This window comes from Manis javanica, chromosome X, assembly GCF_040802235.1.
Source record: "Manis javanica isolate MJ-LG chromosome X, MJ_LKY, whole genome shotgun sequence".
NCBI classification, from domain to species: Eukaryota; Metazoa; Chordata; class Mammalia; order Pholidota; family Manidae; genus Manis; species Manis javanica.
In genome coordinates this window covers 3,508,746-3,528,481 of record NC_133174.1, presented here as the reverse complement: position 1 = coordinate 3,528,481, position 19,736 = coordinate 3,508,746, and the positions used below count along the sequence as shown (strand labels likewise).

The following is a 19,736-nucleotide window of genomic DNA, read 5'->3' as shown; positions in this document are numbered from 1 at the left end:
ACTGCGGAGCCCATCTGTTACGGGTCAACCCTCAAAATAGGTACGTTGGAGTCCAAAACCCAAGTATACCTCACAACACGACCCTGTTTACGATAGCATCTTTATACGGGTAATCGAATTAAAAGGTGGTCATGAGGGTGGGTGGTCAATCCGATATGACTAGTGTTTTTATAGAGGGAACTTTGCACACAAAAACAGATGCATAGACAGAAGATGGCCATGCACAACGCAAGGAGAGAGGCCTGGAACACGTCCTGTTGTCTTGACCTCAGAAGGCATTAGCCCTGCTGACCCTTCAGTTCAGACCTCTGGTCTCCAGAACGGGGAGACCACGCACTCTGCTGCTGAGGCCACCCACCTGGGAGACCACGCACTCTGCTGCTGAGGCCACCCACCTGGGAGACCACGCACTCTGCTGCTGAGGCCACCCAGCTGGGAGACCACCCATTCTGCTGCTGAGGCCACCCACCTGGGAGACCACGCACTCTGCTGCTGAGGCTGCCCACCTGGGAGACCACGCACTCCGCTGCTGAGGCTGCCCACCTGGGAGACCACGCACTCTGCTGCTGAGGCTGCCCACCTGGGAGACCACGCACTCCGCTGCTGAGGCTGCCCACCTGGGAGACCACACACTCTGCTACTGAGGCTGCCCACCTGGGAGACCACGCACTCCGCTGCTGAGGCTGCCCACCTGGGAGACCACCCACTCTGCTGCTGAGGCTGCCCACCTGGGAGACCACCCACTCTGCTGCTGAGGCCACCCAGCTGGTGGTACTTTGTTACCGCAGCCTTGCTGCCTTACATCACAGTCCCATTACTAACTGGTTGATAAACTGCCTTCTCCGAGGTGCGGTGTCCTCAAAGGGAAATCACCACAACACTAAACAAGGGTTAGTCTCTTACAAGAACAGCTACAAAAAGACATAAATGAAGCAAACACAATTTGCTAGCACCAAGACCCACCTTGTCTCCTTGGACAGCCCCATTTTCCCCATGAGGATCCTGAGGTAGACAGAGGTCCAGTCTCCTCATCGATACGCTTGCTGAGTCCAGGCATGGCCCAGCGCACACTTGATGCACTTGACTGGAAATATTTTAAACATTTTCCCGTCTCTGGAACTTTCCTTACATCTGCTTATTGTGAGGTCCTATCCTTATGCTTAAATATGCATATGCAACGCCAAAGGACACTCAATAGGTACAGGGACCAAAAATGTATTTCTTAGAGTAACAAAATCGAACATCTTTCCCCCCACCCCTCGCAAAAAAAAAAGTTTTTCAAGTTGCATTCAGAAAGGCTGGGAAAGGAAGAAAATTCAGAGCAAGCGAAGGCAGATGAGCTACGCGGGGGTACAGCAAGGCAGGCCAGAAATTCTTGTTCTGTCGCCCTTTCCTATCAGCTTTGGCCCGGGGGAGGTCCCGGGGGCTGCACACCCTCCGGCCTCGGACGATCCCCACCCCTAAGACTCCACCCCTAGGGGCACACGGCTGCACACGTGCTGATGGCACGAGGGCTGCCCCCTAAGCGTCCCGGCAAGACTGGAGGGCGCGTGCGAGGAAGCCGCTCAGAAGGCCCGGAGAGGTAACAGGGCGCCTGCGCACAGCGGCTTGAGGCCCGCGAGGGGGTGGGGTTGTTGGGTGACCAGGAGCGCGCACGCGCGTGCGCGGCTCGGACCGCGGCTACGACGAGGCCCGAATCGCGCGTGCGCACAGCGGCTTGCGGCGCGCAAGGCTTCCAGAGCGCGCGTGCGCGGGACGACGGGCGCGCGCCTCCTGTCCGCCCCCACCCGGCGTAGGCGGCGACGCAATGGCGGCGCCCGTGCTCCCGCTGCGGCCAGTGACCCACCTGCTCTTTGACATGGACGGCCTCCTTCTGGGTGGGTAGCCAGGGCCGCCTCCCGCGAGGGCTGCCCGGGGACGGCGCGGCCGTGAGGGCCGAACCCGGGACCCCCGGGCGGGCGGGCGCGGCGCGGCGGGGAGGGTCCGCGGCGTCCACGGCGCTCGGGGCGCGCACGGCGGGGCGCGTGGGGCGGTGCTCCGGGACCCCGTGCGGGCGGGCGGGCGCCTCGGGCCGGCGCTGCTCCGGGTCTGCGCGCCGGGGTCCTGGCCGCCGCTGCCGCGCTGGGCTAGCGGTGGGCGGCCCGGTGCTGCGGTCTCTGCCCGCTGTGTCCGGCGGCGTCCGGGTGCCCGAGGCGGAGGCGCGCCCTTGGGGCGCAGCAGCTGCAGCCCGGCTGGTTGCCGGTCCTCGAGCCGGCGGGCACCGCTGCAGGCACCGTGCGGAGAGGAGCTGCCCGCTGCAGGCACGGCGCGCAGGGCTCGGCTGGCCGCGCCGGCATCAGCCCGAGCCGCCCGGCTGGCCGTGCGGAACCGAGGCCCCACCCCACATCTGCGCAGTCGGAATCTGCATTTTCTCCCAAGCGCCTCAAAGTTTGCAGAACACGCCGTGCAGGGGGTGGTGGTAGGGGGCCCAGGGCGCGCGCCCGTCGGGCTGCAACGGCGCGCGGTCAGAAAGTTCGCCACAGATACAACCCAAAAGTAGAATTGAAACAAGAAAACGCCCCACGGGTAATTCAAAAGTGCCCTGAGTCCTCGCCCGAAGCCTCGACCTGTTTCATAACACTATGAAGGATTGTCGTGTTATGAAACGCATGTTCTGACCTCATTGCCCCCATAAAGCTGTGAAAATGCATACTTTTAGACTGCCGAGCTGGTGGACATGCATATACATTATTGCCTCATCGCATAAACTCCTGCAAGGCACTGTTCCTCAGCCACACAAACCTGGGTCCACTCACCTGATGCGCAGCAAAGTCTAACTGACATCAGGATGCAGTGACAGACACTGGGTATTGACTGCAGGGCGCCCTGCGAGGAGAACGAGCGGCTAATGGCCAAGGTCCCGAATTTCACGTTTGCTTCTATGCAAAGGTCTTTTAAGAGCAAAATGAAAGAAAAGGGTTGCACGGTGTGTGGTCAGATGATGCCCATCTTCTGATGGGCAGTGGTGAGGTGACGTGACCGTTTCAGGGCTCGTAGTTAATCAGTCTTTCTAGGTCCACCCAGTCTGCTAATAACCTGTGTGCTTGTGGTCAGGAGGTAACCCATCTGTTGGGGGGTCAAAGTCCTATAAAACATCTGGACAATACACTACTCCAGAGTTAATCTATAGCCTTGAGGGGGAACTAAGAGTCCTGTGTCTGTGCAGCTTGCTTCACTTTGGTTTGCAAACTCCCATTTTCCTTAATCTCTAATTACTCAGTCCATTACCCACACTCTGGGTCATAATTGAGGGACATGGGATTCTCTTTGTTGCGGAAATGTCTTAGGGGCTTCATCAGAAGGGGGGCTGCGTGTGTGTGACAGTACGGAGAAATATTTGCATTGACTAACCACAAAAACAAAAAGCCCTTCGTGTCAGAGACGTAGAGGTACTACCCCACGGTCATACAGCTAATAAGGAATAAAAGTGAGAGATGACTCCAGATCGATGTGATTCTAAATACAAATGATGTGCTTTTCTTCCATGGTGAGTGGGACTTTGTCCTCCCCTCAGCTGCTGTGTGGTTCAGTAATAAGACTGATTTTCTTAAACGCATACGAAAACCAGTCTCTTCATTGTATGGGTGCAGACAGATACCTGGATGAAGTCCTAAGGCAATAAAAAAAAAAAAATCCCCACAGAGGTCCCTAATTGGAGAGAAAGCATATGCAGCTATGAAATAGGAAATGACTCAATTTCAAAAACCTTCTGGGATTGATATGTTTGGCTGGTAGGTAGACATGGATTTCCCTGCTCAGGTGGGTAAGAAGTTAAATTGTCAGTTAAATCCCTTACCCTCTAATGAAAGGTCCAGAGAACCAGTTGTGGGAGTCTCATTAATGTTAATACAAAATGAGATGTCTCATTACAATTAAATTTATTAAACTAAATGAGGTTAATGCTTCCTCCCAACTCGAGATTCACATGTAGCCATTCCGTGGGGCAATGAATATGGTTTATGTGGAGGTACCCGCAAGGTTACTTATCAACTAGGGTCTCTCCTCTCGCTGGTTCAGGCAAGTTTATTGATTCAGCATGTGGCTCTGATTTGCAATCTTCTGAACTGGCCCCTACCCGTTGCTCTAAGAGAAGATAAGTAAGACCTACCTCTTTTTTCTCTCTGCCTTTTCTGCCCTTATTCTCCTTTCTGCCCTAACTCCTGTGAGGTAGTAAAGCCTTGAAGAACTTTCTCAAAAACGCACCTTGGCTTACTGTATTTCCTCTACAAAACGTCTTGTGTAAAACAGCACTTTCCAAAATGTACCACTTCAACTCATTTACTCTACCCAGTTAGGCCTGCTCTAATTCTTCACTGCTTCACTGCAGTATATCCACTGTTTGTGTAACAATATGATGTCATTTATAATGAGGCCTTTGCAGGAAGTCTGCTTTTCATCATTTTGAATGCATTTCCCAGAAGTCCTGTTTGTCAGGGTAGCCCCCATACACGCATTCTTGGTGAAGGGAAATTGGAAAAAGAGAGTTTTATGGGGAATTCTTCTGTGATGGGAGAAGTTTGTTTAATCAGAGGACATGAGGAAGTAAGTGAGGTTTTTGCAGATAGAAATGTTGACAAGAACATCAGGGCACTTTCCAAGTGTTTTTGAAACATACAATGCTGTTGTGCTTTCAAACAGAAAATACCCTTTTGGATTATGTGTTTGTTGACATAAGGTAGCAGTCAGCTGTGGTCTAGGTAGTAATTTCACCTCTCAAGTGCCATTTACAGAAGAGAAAAGGGGATTGAGTTGTTTATGAACCAGGACAAGATTTTGAAGGAGGGGAGTGACAAGTATTAAGCCGCATCTCAGCTCCTGGAAAGGGAAGATTATCTAGTTCATAAATAACTGAAATTAGGAGCACAAGAGATGGTCTCATTCTCTTTGAAACACAAGGAACTCTGTGGTCTAGAGCAGCACCAAGACAAATAGAACCACATAAAATTTTCTAGTAGCAACTCTAAAAAAACAAAACATACAGATGAAATGAACTTGAATGGTACATTTTTTTTTCTATGCTAGCATATCCAAAATACTGTCACTCAATGCCGTCAATATATAAACGATTGGGATACTTTACATTGATTTTTTGATACCGAGTCTTTGAAATGTATGTTTACTTTACACTCAAAGCCCATCTCAGCTCAGACTAGCCACATTTCGCACGTCTGATAGCCACATTTTGGGATTGCTGGCCATGCCAAACGGTCCAGATGGAGAGCTTCAGGAAGCAACCTAGGATGCCAGCTGTTGATAATGAGAACAGACAGAGGGTAGATGTTAAGAATATTTGTAAAGAGGCATTTTGGTATCTATACGATGTGGTATACGTACAATTGTTTTCCAGGAATCTGATGTGGTCATTACTTAAAATCCTTACAAAAAATCAGCAAAGAAAAATGAGCTTTTCAAATTCTTAAATAAAATCAGAAACTAAGAAGATGGGACTGCAAGGAGAAATGAGAAGAATATTTGTAGTATCGTTTATAACGTACTGCATCTCCATAAATGCACACAGATTGCAGGATTTTAATGGGTTGACATGGGGCTTCCCTCATGCAAAATGGGATGTCTCATTACAATTAGACATTGTAAATATCATTACACAGAGTGTAACTGATACCTCCATAATTCACATTCCTGCCCAATAATAGCAGTTGAGACTGTTTGGTGGTGCCTATTTCTCCAGGGCCCAGGATGCCCCGTAAGGTCCTGAAGGGGCAGGGACTTTGATTTTACTGAGCCAGGAAATCTCCATTGACTGAACCAGCTCACAGTCATGCCCAGACCGGCAGGGATCCTGTCCCACACTGGCGTTCTCTTGTTCATCTCATCTGGGCTGATTTGTTTGGACACTGAACACTCATAAAGCTGATGGTGAAACATTTCTATGTACGGTACGAGTACATGCCCTCGATCAATTTTCGGAGGGACTGACTGATGTTTCCATTTGGTCCTGCAGAATAATTACGAGTCTGAAAAGTGGAAATAATGCGCCTTCCAGTGCCCATAGCCCACATCATGTCATGTTCCTGCACCCGAGCATTCCCAGAGAATCATGGTGCTTTCTCGGGAAGGTCGGGAAGAGTAAAGGATGGTTTGGGATGCCCCCGTGTGTGGATGTCTGCCTCCAGAACTTGCAGCCTTCACAGCAGGAGTGAGGTGACCATCCTCAGCCCTTCATTTGGAGAACCCGCCTTTGCCATGTGCTTCCCAGATGTCGGGGCACCTCTGCGGTAGGACGGATGTTTACATTCTGTGGGCCCTGGCTCCGCTGGGAGCTAACGGCACCCACCTGCTCTTCATGTCGCCTTGCTAGGTGAAATCTAGGTCATTGTCCACGTTTGCAAAGGAGTTGACTGCCATTGGGAGACCAGTCTGAGACCCTGTGGCCAAGTGGGGCCCACACGGAAGGGGGCCTGCCTTGGACTTCCTCAGGTGGGAGTGTGATGGTGGCAGGGGTTGGGGCAAGGTGACTATAGACCCTACTGGCCGTTAGAGAAAAGTGGGTCAGTAATAAAAAAGCGGTGCACGTGTGGACTCGGGTTGGCCTCAGACGCCTTTAGTTCTGCTTCCCAGTCAACCAGCACAAAGCTCCATTTTTTTTATGTAGTTTGTAGTCGATTGTCCCCCACACCTGCCGTTGTTTTCTAGAATTGTCGAGACCGCGGTGAGATTTAAACTGCACCATCCTGCGGATAAATGAGGGCTTTGTCCAACTGTCACCGTGACTAAAATATTCCGCAGATTCCTGGCAGTGCGCGTGTGAAAGGCCCTTTCCCTGCTTTCTCCTGCCTCCGCATCGTCCTAGTGGTTGTATTTGGCGTCCTGGCACGTCACCTCCAGGACTAATCACGGGAGAGCGAGCAGTCCTCGTATTTTCTCACGAACCTGTTTGTTCTTCGTCCTTGAGAAGCTGTGTGTTGAGGATTCTTCTGTCCCCTTTGTCTTTCTGATAATGTGCTGTTTTACTCTGATTCTATTTTTGTTTACCTTTTTTTAAACTACTATATAAATAATCAGTTACACTCTGTCATTTTTTCAGGGGTAGATAGGTGATTCAAGACAATGCAAATAACGCAAAGGTAGATAATACCCTCAAGAACCACCTGCTGAAATCACCCCCTATGTGCCTGCCCAGGTAACTAACTCATCCAAGCTGGGACACGATGTTTGACAAGCGACTGATGGACAGCGGGTAGCTGGAAGGTGTCGTAGCGTTAGGGCACAGTGGATTACCTTTGACAGCCCAGTCCCTTCACGGGGATACATGAATACCCGTGACTGATCGTTTGGGCATTCGATACAGTAAAACCTTCTCTCAGCTGTGACCCAGAATTTCTTTTTGTGGTATCTTAAATGGGGGCTGATACTCTGTCAGGAATTCACATCCCCCCCAAAAAAGAATGTTAAGTTTCCTAAATTATTCCAGAGAGTATCTGCCCAGGGCCTGCGATTCCCGTGGTGTGCTGCACAGAGCGGGTGACACTGTTCTGCGGCCGCCTGCCAGCCGACTCCCCTGGGCTCCGGGGACAGGTTCTCACTGCATGGCGCTGCTGACTGCCGTAGCTGCAGGCTTGGCTTTGTCTTACCTCCCTACCTGCAGGCTGCCAAGATCCAAGGAAACGTGGGGTTGGAGCTTGAATGTGTGTGAACTAAGAAGATGATTCTCAAAGTAATGCTCGAGTATGTATGTTTCCGTAAGCGCAGAGGTATCCTTGACGTTGGGACCCTGGGGTCACTTATTCATGCATGTACAGGGTTCGCTGTCCCTTGCTGACCTCAGTTTCAGCAGCTTGCAAGCCTAATTATTCCCTCTTGCTTTTTTATTTTTATTTTTTTAAAATTAAAGTATCGTTGATATACAACCTTGTGAAGCTTTCACGTGAACAGCAGTGCGGTTTCAGCAGTCACCCATGTTATTAAGTCCTCACCCCCCATCGCAGTGACTGTCCATCAGTGTAGTAAGATGCTATAGAGTCATTACGTGTCTTCTCTGTGCTATTCTGCCTTCCCCGTGCCCCCCCAATACATCATGTGTGCTAATTATTGTGTCTCTTAATCCCCTTCTCCCTCCTCACCCCTCCCGTTTGGTAACCACTGGTCCCTTTGCAGAGTCTGTGATTCTGCTGCTGTTTTGTTCCTTCACTTTTGCTTTGTTCCTATACTCCTCAGATGAGTGAAATCATTTGGTACTTGTGTTTCTCCCCCTGGCTTATTTCACTGAGCATAATACCCTCTAGCTCCATCCATGTTGTTGCAAATGGTAGGATCTGTTTTTTTCTTATAGCTGAATAATATTCCATTGTGTATATGTACCACATCTTCCTTATCCATTCATCTGCTAATGGACACTTAGGTTGCTTCCATATCTTGGCTATTGTAAATAGTGCTGCGATAAACATAGAGGTGCATCTGTCTTTTTGAAACTGGCCTCCTGCATTCTTAGGGTAAATTCCTAGGAATGGAATTCCTGGGTCAAATGGTATTTCTATTTTTAGTTTTTTGAGGAACCTCCATACTGCTTTCCACAATGGTTGAACTAATTTACAGTCCCCCCAGCAGTGTAGGAGGGTTCCCCTTTCTCCACATCCTCAGCAGCATTTGTTGTTCCTTGTCTTTTGGATGTTGGCCATCCTAACTGGTGTGAGGTGAGAGATCATTGTGGTTTTAATTTGCATTTCTATGATGATTAGCGATGTGGAGCATCTGTTTGTGTGCCTGGGTATGTGCTCATAACAAACATGTAATCAGCTCTGGGTCTCGTGTTCCTCTCCGGAAGCCCTAGCCATATGTCAACACCCATCTTGCTTAAGCGGTCGTTCTGACCCTGTCCAGCTGCAAGCAGCCTGATAAAAGCATTTAAAGGCTCCCCCTGGGTCCCAGGAGCCGTGCAGGTTTCCAGCTGTCCGAGGCAGTTAGAGTGGCCTACTGCTGCCATCCGGGAGGTGGGTCCATCAGGGTGGTTGGAGGTGGTTGGCACTGCCGGCTGGGGAGAGTTTGGAGATAGAGCTTTAAGTTGATAAGGAATTTAGGCAGTGCCCAGTGGGGTGGATCCATGGGGACCACGAGAGAGAGGGATGCTCGGGGCCTTCCTTCCATCAGGGACCCCCACAGGCTTCGGTAGCATGGCCCCCAGATGGCGGGTGCTCGGACTGGGGTGGGGATGGGACACAGTACTGCCCCTGCACGTCCGGGACTACAGTTGGGCGTGCTGTGGTGTGCGGGGTGGGGGGCAGATGCCGCCTCCAGCGCTGTCACCTCTCTGCCGAGCTGACCCAGGCTGGGTGGAAGAGTGTGCTTCCCACACAGAGGACTCATCCTGAGCTCCGCGGGGGCTGGGGGAGTTGCTGGGTGGAGGAGGAGGAGCTGAGGGTTCCCTGCGCCCGCAAGGCTGTGCAGACATGCAGGGCCAGGGGTCGGAGAAAAGGGGGCTTGGGTGGCACCAGAGAAGAGGCTACTCAGTGCGTGGCAGGAGCAGAGGAGGGAGGAAGCCCTGCCCAGGACAGGCAGGTGAGCCCTCGTGCCGTACTCAGGAATTTGGACATTACCTCCCAGCCGGCAGACTCCCTCGGAGGCAGAGTGTGCCATGGAAGGGTTTACCTCAGGGTGTGCCGGCTCAGCCGCGGCGCTGGGAGGCCCGCTAGCAGGCTGTCGTGGTCACCCCGGTGGATGATGCGGGGCTGTGTCTGTGTCCTAGGGCTGCTGTGAGAAGTTGCCACGATCTGGTGGCTGAAAGCAATACAAATTCATTTCTTCAGGGTATTCAGGCCAGCAGTCCAAATTCAAGGTATCAGCAGGGCCACACTCCCAGGGGAGGGTCCTTCCTGCTGCTTCCAGCTCCCAGGCATCCCTGAGCTTGTGGCCTGGACCCTTCAGTCTCTGCTCTGTCTTGCCATGACCTCTCCCATGTGACACCTGTCACTGGACTTAGGACCCAGCCATGTGATGCAGGGTGATGGTATCTGCAGATCCTCTGCTGGATCACAGCCTCAAAGAGCCTGTTTCCAAATAAGGTCCCTACACAGGGTCCAGGAGGGCAGCATGTGGGTGCCTCCCACACAAGGACACAGTTGGCGTGAGCGGAGGCAGAGAGGCCTGGTCCAGAGCCTGTTGCTTGGCAGCTGGCTTGGGTGGGGGTGAGGGAGAAAGACATGGCGAGGAGCCCATCAGACTCAGGTGAACAGCGCCACCTTGTTCTGAAGTAGAGACCAGAGGGGGGCAGTAAGCCCTCATAGAAGTGATGCCATCTGTTGCGGGCACGAGAACATGGGGAGGTGCAGTTCTGTGAAAGCCTGGGCAGCCCTTAAGGGGACGTCATGGATGAACCTCCCGTGCTTTCCCACTCAAACAGCAAAGCCCCCGTGCCATCCCAAAGGAGACGGAAACAGGCAGCCGTCAGTCGAGGCCCATCTTTGCAGCGGCCATACCCATCGTAGATGTTTTCAATTTATGTTGGAGGTTCGCCTTCCCACAGACAGTGCGCAGGTAGGTAGGTGGCCTAGGTAGGATGGAGCTGGAAATCTATACTAACCTATGCCCACCATGTTTTGTTGTATGTTTTGTTTTATTTTGCATGGAAATAGCAGAAGAACAAGTTGGAAGCCAGGAGGGAAGCGGGCTACCCCGGTGCAGAGAGAGCCGTCAGAGCGCTTCATGGGTCTGAGGTCCCCGCATCGTCTGGTTCTGTCTTGACCTGTGTGTCAGAGCCAGCCGTTCTGGGGTCAGTCTTTGAGGATGTGTCGCTCTGTGTGGCTTCCAAAGTCTGTGTTCCTTTGATTCCCTTAAAAGGGTCCGAGTCCTTGAAGAAGGGAGGACCTCGTATTCCAAAGGCAAGTCCAGGCTGTTGATACGAGGAGATTGTAACTACGCGGTGTTTCCCAGAGGGGCTGCCGTTCCTCGTGGCGGTTTTTGCCCCCCTTTCCCAGGGCCTGGGGGCAGGCTGAGCCCTTGCAGCCCTCTGATGGCGCAGAAGAGCTCAGCCACACCCTCTGGGTCTGGGAGAAAAGTCTGTGAGCACACCTCTGGCTTCCAGACCGTGTTCTCCTGGAAGGTTCAGCTGTAGGTGGGTCTGTGGGCTGTTCGCTGTCAGCCCTCAGAGCCTTGCCCGGACGTGGAGCGCCTGTCAGCGGAGCAATGCAGATCGGTGCACCCCTGCAGGTTGGAGGGAAGGGGAGTCCTTCCGTGGCAGGGCAGGGCCGAGCCCTGCGTGCTGCGTGCCCCATTTTCCATACAGTGCAGGCGGTGTGAGAACAGAAACACACGTGAAGAGAACTGGGGATGTGGGGTGGTGTGTTCCCCGTGATCTCCAGGGGTTGTTAACTGTCCTTAATGAGATGTTGGGGCATTACTAATTACATCCTAGAACATCTTTTGCATAGACTGACTTTCTCTAATTATGTCGGAAAGGTGGTTGCCAGACCTGCCAAAGGCTAAAGTCTCTCTGTCCTGTCTTCCCAGGTGAGGACAGTGTTCAATGTGTTGTTTCACCTGCAGGAGCTCAGAGGGTGGCTGCACTTAAGTGCATGCTTAGTAAACAACTGCAGTTACAGAAAAGAGACAGCGGGGCTGGGTCAGGAACTTGCCATGTAGCGCATGCGTAGCCTCGTGTATTCCCGGAATGACCACCTTGGGCCCTGCGCTTTCACGCAGCGGCCGTCTGAGTTTGGTCTTGTCACCAATCACCGCCAGCAGCACTAGGCTGTAAACCAAGGACCTAACATAGTCGGGGTGTGTGCAGAACTTGGAAAAGTGGAACGTGTTTCCCCAGATAGCCATGCTGTAAATAGAAAGTACATACCCAGACCCAGGTGCAGAAAACCCTCCGCACACCAGCAGAGCTGTCTGATTTCCCAGTGTCCCCGCCCACCTCTTACAGATGATGGGGAACCCCATTCTGGGCATCAGCTTGGAGTGCCAGGAGCACACTTCTGCTCCAGGGGAGCCCCTCTGTGCCTGTGGCCAGTAAGATGCAGCCCTGACTTGTATGGCTGACGCCTGTCACACAGCTCTCATCATACGGCCGGCATGCACACAGGTGGTGAGTTTATCGTAGGAGCTTAGCACTACTGAGGGCACGTCTTGGGTTCTGTGAGGGCTGCTGTACATCCCGGCTTTAAAAATATACCAACTGGTGATGTTAGAGTTTCAGAAACATACCCGTCCCTTAAATGTATCGTTTCTGCTGACCCCTGGCCCTTAGCCTCCCAGCCCGCAGACTGTGAGGAAGTAAATTTCGGTGGCTTAAGCCGCCAGTCTGCGTACTTGGTTATGGCAGCCCAAGAGGACTCTTGCACCCAGAGATTTAGAATTTTGCTACCGTGAAGGGATCAAGCTGTCCAGACCAGCACGTAGAGATTTCTGCAAACTGCAGCCAGGAGTGTGGACCATGAGTGTCCAGGCTGGGCGCTGAGTGGGCACCAGCAGGACAGGGCAAGTTTCTCCACTGTCACTCCTGTCACCTTTTGCCATTGAGCTGTCTGACATTCCTACCCAGACTCACACACACACAGAATCACTAAATAAAGAACACCCCAGTTACATGACATTTGTCCTTTGCTTCTTACGGAAGGAGCATTTTGTACCGTTTATCACTGTTTTCATCTCAGTGTGTTTCCTGGACTTCGTGACGATTTGATTGCCCTGATTAAAACTATTTTCTGGCATCGTCTCCATCCGAATGCCTACACGGCTGGGGATCTACTCCAGGGGGCTCTCAGTCGGAGATTCCCTGGAACCGACTGCGAGGACAGAAACAGAAGGCAAGCAGGTGGCCCATCAAAGGCAGACCCTGGGGACGGATGGAAGCTGATGGCTGCTGGGGAAGAATGTCTTTAGAACCACTGAGCATCTTGTGGAGGCCGAGGGCTGGTAAAGAATGGCCGAGCATTCTTTAGTAACTTCACGTTTTCAAAAGACATAAGAACATGTGGATTCAGCATGAATCCAGAAAGCCTGGGGTCCAGGGTAACCAGCTCTGAACAGGGCTCAGCTGTCTGGAAGATGGGAAAGAGCACATCCGTTCAGAACCCTGTGATCGTCTCTTTCTTACTAAATGGCAGGGCCGTGACATGTCCAAAAGAAATGGAAAGAAAAAGACAGACAAACCCAGTGATTAGAAAGATTCATGCTTGTGTGATTGTGGTGTGGCCGTCACGCACGCAGGTGGCCTCAGGGAAGTGGCCACACGCCCTCTTGCAGCTCTCTGCAGCTGCCCTTGACCTCTGCTTGTTAGGGCGCTTGGGAGTGAGATGTGAAGATGGTTTAACCTTAGGTTGTGTTTTTGATCTGTTTCAGAGTCCTTGTACAGAAGCCATTGCGATCAGAGAGAAAGAGAAATGGATGGCTGAGAGAGTTTCTCATTGTATTAGTTGTCTGTTTGCTCTGGCAGCCAGTTACTGCAAACTTAAGGTAACACAGATGTATCACGTTGAAGTTTTGGAGGCCAGAAATCCTACATCGGCCTCACCGGACCAAAGTCGGCGGGTCGGCAGGGGTGCGTTCCTTCTGCAGGCTCTTCACAGAGAGTCCACTTCCGTACCTATTCGAGCAACCAGGGGCTGCCAGCACTCCTTGGCCCTTGGCCTCCGTTCTCATCTTCCAGCCCATCGTGTTTCGTGACCCTGAGCATTCTTTAGTAATACAGGTATTTGCAGCCATGAACGTGCTCCTCAGCTCTGCTTCCCTAGCATCCCATAGACTTTGGTATATTGTGTGTGCGTTTTCAGACATCCCCAAGTATCTTCTAGTTTCTGGTATTTCTTCGTGACTGTTGACTGTATAGGCGTGCGTGGTTTAAGTTCCAGATGTTGGTGAATTTCCCAAGTTTCCTGCCTCTGACGTCTCACTTCATTCCTCTGTTGATGGGGGTAATAGTTGGCATGATGTCACCTTACGGGAGGCCTGTTTTAAGGCACAGCAGAACGCATCGTGTGTGCTTGAGAAGAAGTTTCTTTTGTTACGGTTTGGGTGGGGTGCCCACAGATGTCTGTCGGGCCCGCTGGTGTATGGTGGTTCAGCTAGTTCAGGGTTTTAAAGCAAGTCTTGTATTTCCTCGTTAATTTTCCGTCTGGTTATATTCTCCCCGTGACTGGAAGCATTTTATCAAAGCCCCCAGCTACTCCTGCAGAGCCATCTGTTTCTCCCTTTGGTGTGATCAATCTGTTTCATGCATTTTGGGGCTCTGTTGTTAGCTCATACCTGTTTATGCTAGTTGCATCTTGATGGATGATGACCTTTTTATTATTATAGAATGTCTCTACTGAAATCATTTGTTTTGTTTCTGGTAAAAATGCTTGTCTTGAGTGTGTCTTGCGTGATACGGCCGGTCTGTTCTGGGCTCATTCCTGTTTGCACTGGACATCTTTTCCATCTTCTCACTTTCAGCCTTTTTGCACCTTTTAATCTAAAGTATGTCATTTAGACAATATATAAGCTGGACCATGTTCTTTTTCTTTTTTCCATCTATTCTGCCAGCCTTTACCTTTCACTTGGGGTTTTTCACCATTTACATATAATGCCACTGTTGATAGCATAGAATGTCTGTTCAGCATTTTGTTGTTTTTTGTTTTTTGTTATCCCTTTATTCCTCTATTACTGCATTCTTTTGCATTAACTAGATATTTTCTAGTGCACCACTTTAATTCTCTTGTCATTTCTTTTGATTTATATTTAGTTATTTTCTTTGTGGTTTCTCTGAGGCTTACAATGAACAAGTTACAGTCATCCTATTTGCATGAATACCAACTTGATTCAAAAAGTACACAAAAACTTTGCCCCTAGGTAGCTTCATTATCACCCTTATCCTGTCCTATTATTGTCAGAAAGATTACATCTTATTCCTTATGTGCACATCAACAGAGTTAAAATTACTGTTTTATACAGTTGTCTTTCTAGTCAGATAGGAGAAAAAAAAGATGTATAAACTAAAAACACATTCATGTTTTATGTTTCTCGGTGGACATAATTTCTCCCCCATTTGTGAAGCATTGCTTTAAGGTATAAGTTAAATCATTATTTCTTCATCTCATTTTAAAGCCATTTAACCTGACGCAGAAAGATGGCCCAGGAAATTTTTGCATTCATCCTTGGATCATGAACCAAAAAACAAATGTTATTGGTAAAAGGTATCACATTTTTAAATGATCCCAAACCTTGCAAAACAAAAAAATAAACATCTATGATAATCACGGCGTTAGCCCCCACCTTCCGGTTAGAACTGTTTTTGTTATGGTAGTAAACTTTTTTCAAATACTGAAAGCAATGTTGCAAAGAGAAGTACATACAAAAAGCACAACGTGACCCTAGTAATAGTCTGAACCGTAGGACTCTTGGAGAAAGTCCCAGCGAGGGTCCACCCTGAGATTCCCTAATGCTGTGCACACGGGCCGCCCAGGGAGTGGGGACGGCTCACTCTATCCGTGCGCTCTTACGCAATCACTTCGAAGTACGCATTGGTTTCCAAGTGGGTGATCAGATCTGAGTCCAGGCCCATCAGCAGTCTTTGTAAACCATGCCCAGCGTCCCCAGTGGCAGGGAGGCGCCCTCTGCTGTCTCCCTGAGCTGTGCCCGCATACCCGGTGGCATTTTCTAGGGGGGTGGCCTGACAGCGAAGCTGTAGCGGGATGGCTCTTGTGGATAGAGCCAGATTCAAAATGTGGGGAGATAAATACCATCTCATAAAAGTCCCGCAGCTTCCTTACAGGCAATAGGAAAGCGGTCTTTCATCGCCATCTACACCTTCTAAGATTGTGCTTTGGAAAGTCCACGAAGTAAGCGTGGGCAGGAAGGATACAGGAGACGCCAGGGTCTGTCAATATCTGGAATAGGAAACTAACGTGAATAAGCCTTTTTTCCCCGTGGGACCTACTAAAAGTGTGGTTTTAACAACAGACCAATAACGCATGTAGCATGTAGTGCGATTACTCCCTGTACATCTGGGCTCTTTATGCTGTGTATCAGCTTCTTCTGCAAACGAAGGTAAAGGCATTACTCTCTGTAGGATTAAAGGCCGATTTAAAGATCCCGTAGCTCCCTTGCAGGTACAAATCCATACTCTGTCTGCCTGCTGCCCTCACGTGTCACGCAGCAGCCGCAGAGACAGCCCCGCGGTGGAGGGGACCCCGGCGTCCTGTCGCCAGCCCCAGCCTCTGCCAGACGCCTGCCTCCCGGGTCGCCTACCTGCAGGTTCTCTCTGTCGGACGGACGACGCTCAGTGTTTCCGTGGGTGGGGCCGGCCGTCTCCCCTGGAGCCAGGCGACCTCACTCTCCTGTTCAGTAGTCCCTTCCAGCCCACCTTCCCGGTAATTAAACTTAAAAGAGGAGCAGAACCTGCTTTTAGTCGGGATGGTGTGGGAGTGGAGGGGTGACTCCCTAAGGAAGCGCCGTGGAGTACGTGGTGCCCTGTGCCCCAGGCAGGACGGGGCTGGGGACGGAGGCTCGAAACCATGGGGCGTGCCTTCCTAACCGTGAGGCCAGGCCGAGGGGTCCTCTTTGTATCTTCACGCCCCCCTTTTGAGACCCTCATGGGAGAAGCAGCGTCTTACCCTCAGCTTATTTTCGGCTTCCCCTCCTGGTAAGCAGTGTGTGCTGAGCCCATCTTCTGTCTGCACGGTTTCTGTGTGATGACATATTTCATCCCCAGGCCACCTTAGGTGACGGGGCACAGGCTCCCTGTTGCACCGTGGTAGAAACTGATGCTCAGGACGCCTTCCCTTTGGCAGGGTGGTCCCTGTAGGAACTGGCAGTGCCGGCATGGAAACCCAAACCTGCGTGGCTCTCCAAAGTCACGCCCCCCTTCTTCCACCGTGCACCCCCAAGACCTCGGCTTTGGGGATAAGACAGCTTCTCACACGGAAGAACCAGCTGGTGAAAGTGTTCACCTCTGCCCACAGTGCTGCCCTCCCAGCCTTTGCACCAAGACGGAAGGTGGTAAATAATTGTGACAAGCTTGCCTGTGCCTCAAGGTGCAGAGAGATGTTTAAATAGCCCTCGTGGGGGACGGACAGCCCCAACAGGAGCCGGCCTGACCCAGTGTTGCCTAGACAAGCTAACGCACGTGAACTCCGCCTCCTCCCCGATGTGCTGGCCCAGAAAGAGGCTGTTGTTTGTGGTTCCCAGATTCTAAACCTTTGAGTTCCGGTTCTCAAAGGAGTGCCATTAAGAGGGGAATTTGTATCTCCTGGGTGCTGCTTCACTGATGGGCTCCCTTAGGTTTGCCAGGCGCTCTGGCTTGTATGTATGCCACACGGTGGGGAGGCAGAGGGCTGAGCGCAGGAGGGTGTGGTGTAGGAGTGAGACGGGGTGTAGGGAGAGCAGGCCTCTTCGGGGACAGAGTCTGTGCAAAAAGGAAGAGGTCCATGTCCCTGAGCTGCAGGGCCCTGCAAGACTCAGTGACCTCGTGGGGAGCTCCGTGCCCTGGTGTGGTAGACTCTGCTCCAGGTCTTGAGAGACATCTTGGAGCAGCCTTACCCTTGGGGAGCTCTCAGACAGCTCACTTGTCACCCAGGGCCCTGGCAGTGGTTCCACTTAATGCCCTTGGCTCAGTTTTCTTCAAATTCCGGGAATACAGGAGCGAGGTGTTGCAGCTTTGAGCTTCTAGGTTAGTCTTCCCGGTGACATGGAATGAAACAGGGACAAACTCAAAACCTGGAGTCCAGGTTTGCAAAGTAAGGACCTGCTGGGTGGAGATGAAAATCCCCAGCCGGGGTGCAGTCTAGCTACTGGCTGACATGAGTCGCTCCCCAGAGAGGCAGGTTTGCACAGGGACTGAGAGCAGGGGTCAGGAAGTCAGACAAGAGCAAGGGGTCACCTCTGCCTTCGGGTGGATTTGGACAGTGACCTGCAAGCCCCAGGCTGCCCGGCTGGAAGTTGGGTGCAGGGGCTCCTGGGACACCCCACAGAGGGCTGTGGCCCACTTCCATGGCACCCGGCCATGGGCGTGCCCAGCAGTGACTGACTGTTAACTAGCTTCGCAGTTACAGGCTAATAAGTAATGTGTGCCGTCAAACAGCCGTGGGGGCTGCAGTGGTTGTCACCCTTGAGTAGGCATCCGACTCTTCCCCAGGGCTTGTGAACGCACACGTTGCTGGGGCCCATTGTGCTCGTCCGCTGTCTTAAGATTCTTAACACACCAGCACAGTCCATTTTTCTCAATGAGATATTCACAGGTTCCTGGGTGGGTGGGGTGCCTTGGGCATCTTTGGGGGCTGTTACTCTGTCCATTTCTTGTTTCGTCTGTAAGTTCAGTTTTTATATATTCTAGGTACAAGTTTGTGTGTGTGTGTGTGTGTGTGTATTGTGAATGTTTCTCAGCCTGTGGCTTGCCTTTTCTTTTCTTACTGGTGTCTTCTGATTCTGATGAAAGCCCCTTTACCCTTATGTTCAACTATGGCTCTGGCTTTTAGTGTTTTATGAAAACTTCATGTAGCCCAGGATTCCCAAGACGTTCTTTCTCTTCTTTCAAAGTTTTATAGTTTTGGTTTTACCTTTAGGTTTATGATGCTAAGGACCGATGTTCTTTTTTTTTTTTTTGCAAGATGCAGTATATTTCCATACATCCATATTTGATCCAGCCACAGTTTTTGAACAAGTTCATTTTTAAAAAAGATCTTTTAAACTTTAATATGGATGTTCAGAAAAAAGATATTGTGAAACAAACCCCTACTCACTAGATGGAGTCATTGATAATGCCAGTGAACCGTGCTGAATGGCAATCAAAGAGGTTACTTTACAAATGGTCATTCAATTAAATTATCATTGCGGAGCTTTATTTCAAGCCATCACATATATTATTACTTATGAACAGTTCAAAACAGAGAGCTTCCAGCCACACAGGAAACAATAGATTAAATACTTAACTACTTTTCTCTAACCCTACGAGAGCAAGAAAGCTTCTAGTTTGCAGCAAACACTGGGACTCATCCAATTTCTTTCTTGTTAATTATTCACGTCAGTCTTTTACATTCCTAAACGCAAGGATGCCCTTCTTTACAAATGTCGCCCCTTTGTAAAGGTTAAATAGCTACAGCAGCGTATACACGTTCCCTGCCCGTGTGGGCAAAGCGTGGAGTGTGATCACAGATGGGGGAGGCCCCAGAGGGCCCTCACCGGTGAGAACCTGCAGCCTGCGCTGGAGGACGGGTGCACCCCGTGCCCTGAGCGGCTCAGCTGGCTCTCTCCCTCCTGCCCCTGCTGCTAGGAGTGCGTGTGCGCCTCCTGACATCCCTTTGCCTGACTTCTGCCTCCAAAGAGGACATTTCTTGGATGGCACTGGGCTGGTTGGGGGTGACGTTTCACTAGGTCTTCCGCTGAGAAAAGGATGCTGATGTACGTGTTGGTGTTTTCTTTTTCTTAAGCTATTATTGATAGACACTCTTATGAAGGTTTCACATGAAAAACAGTGTGGTTACTACATTATTCAGCCACATTATTGAGTCACCCCGCCACCCCAATGCAGTCACTGTCCATCAGTGTAGCAAGATGCCACAGATTCACTCTTTCCCTTCTCTGTGCTTCACTGTCTTACCCATGATCCCCACCACACACCATGTGTAGTAAACATAATACCCCTCAATCCCCTTCTCCCTCCCTCCCCCCCACCCCCCCACCCCTCCCTTTTGGTAACCACTAGTCCCTTCTTGGAGTCTGAGTCTGCTACTATTTTGTTCCTTCATTTTTGCTTTGTTGTTATACTCCAC

At 50.8% G+C, this 19,736-nt stretch overlaps 2 protein-coding genes across 15 annotated transcripts in view; one reads left to right on the top strand and one right to left on the bottom strand.

Moving 5' to 3' along the window:
* STS (steroid sulfatase) overlaps positions 1 to 3,682 on the bottom strand; it is a 485,388-nt gene extending 481,706 nt beyond the window's left edge. For 3 of the 12 annotated variants that reach the window (XR_012127519.1, XR_012127520.1, XM_073227937.1), the window contains exon 1: positions 1,847 to 2,562. Coding sequence is in view for 7 of the 12 variants with exons in the window: in XM_073227937.1 (XP_073084038.1) it covers positions 1,847 to 1,860 (14 nt within the window). In the remaining 5 variants the exon portion in view is untranslated. Of the gene's footprint in view, positions 1 to 1,846; positions 2,567 to 2,795 lie in introns of those variants that run through there. The other 9 variants (XR_012127521.1, XM_037013464.2, XM_037013465.2 and 6 more) reach the window with 9 other exon arrangements.
* PUDP (pseudouridine 5'-phosphatase) overlaps positions 1,726 to 19,736 on the top strand; it is a 166,909-nt gene continuing 148,898 nt past the window's right edge. Inside the window, exons 1-2 of one of the 3 annotated variants that reach the window (XR_012127522.1) lie at positions 1,757 to 1,877; positions 6,002 to 6,201. Coding sequence is in view for 2 of the 3 variants with exons in the window: in XM_037013473.2 (XP_036869368.2) it covers positions 6,031 to 6,201 (171 nt within the window). In the remaining variant the exon portion in view is untranslated. Of the gene's footprint in view, positions 1,878 to 6,001; positions 6,202 to 19,736 lie in introns of all 3 variants that reach the window. The other 2 variants (XM_037013473.2, XM_037013475.2) reach the window with 2 other exon arrangements.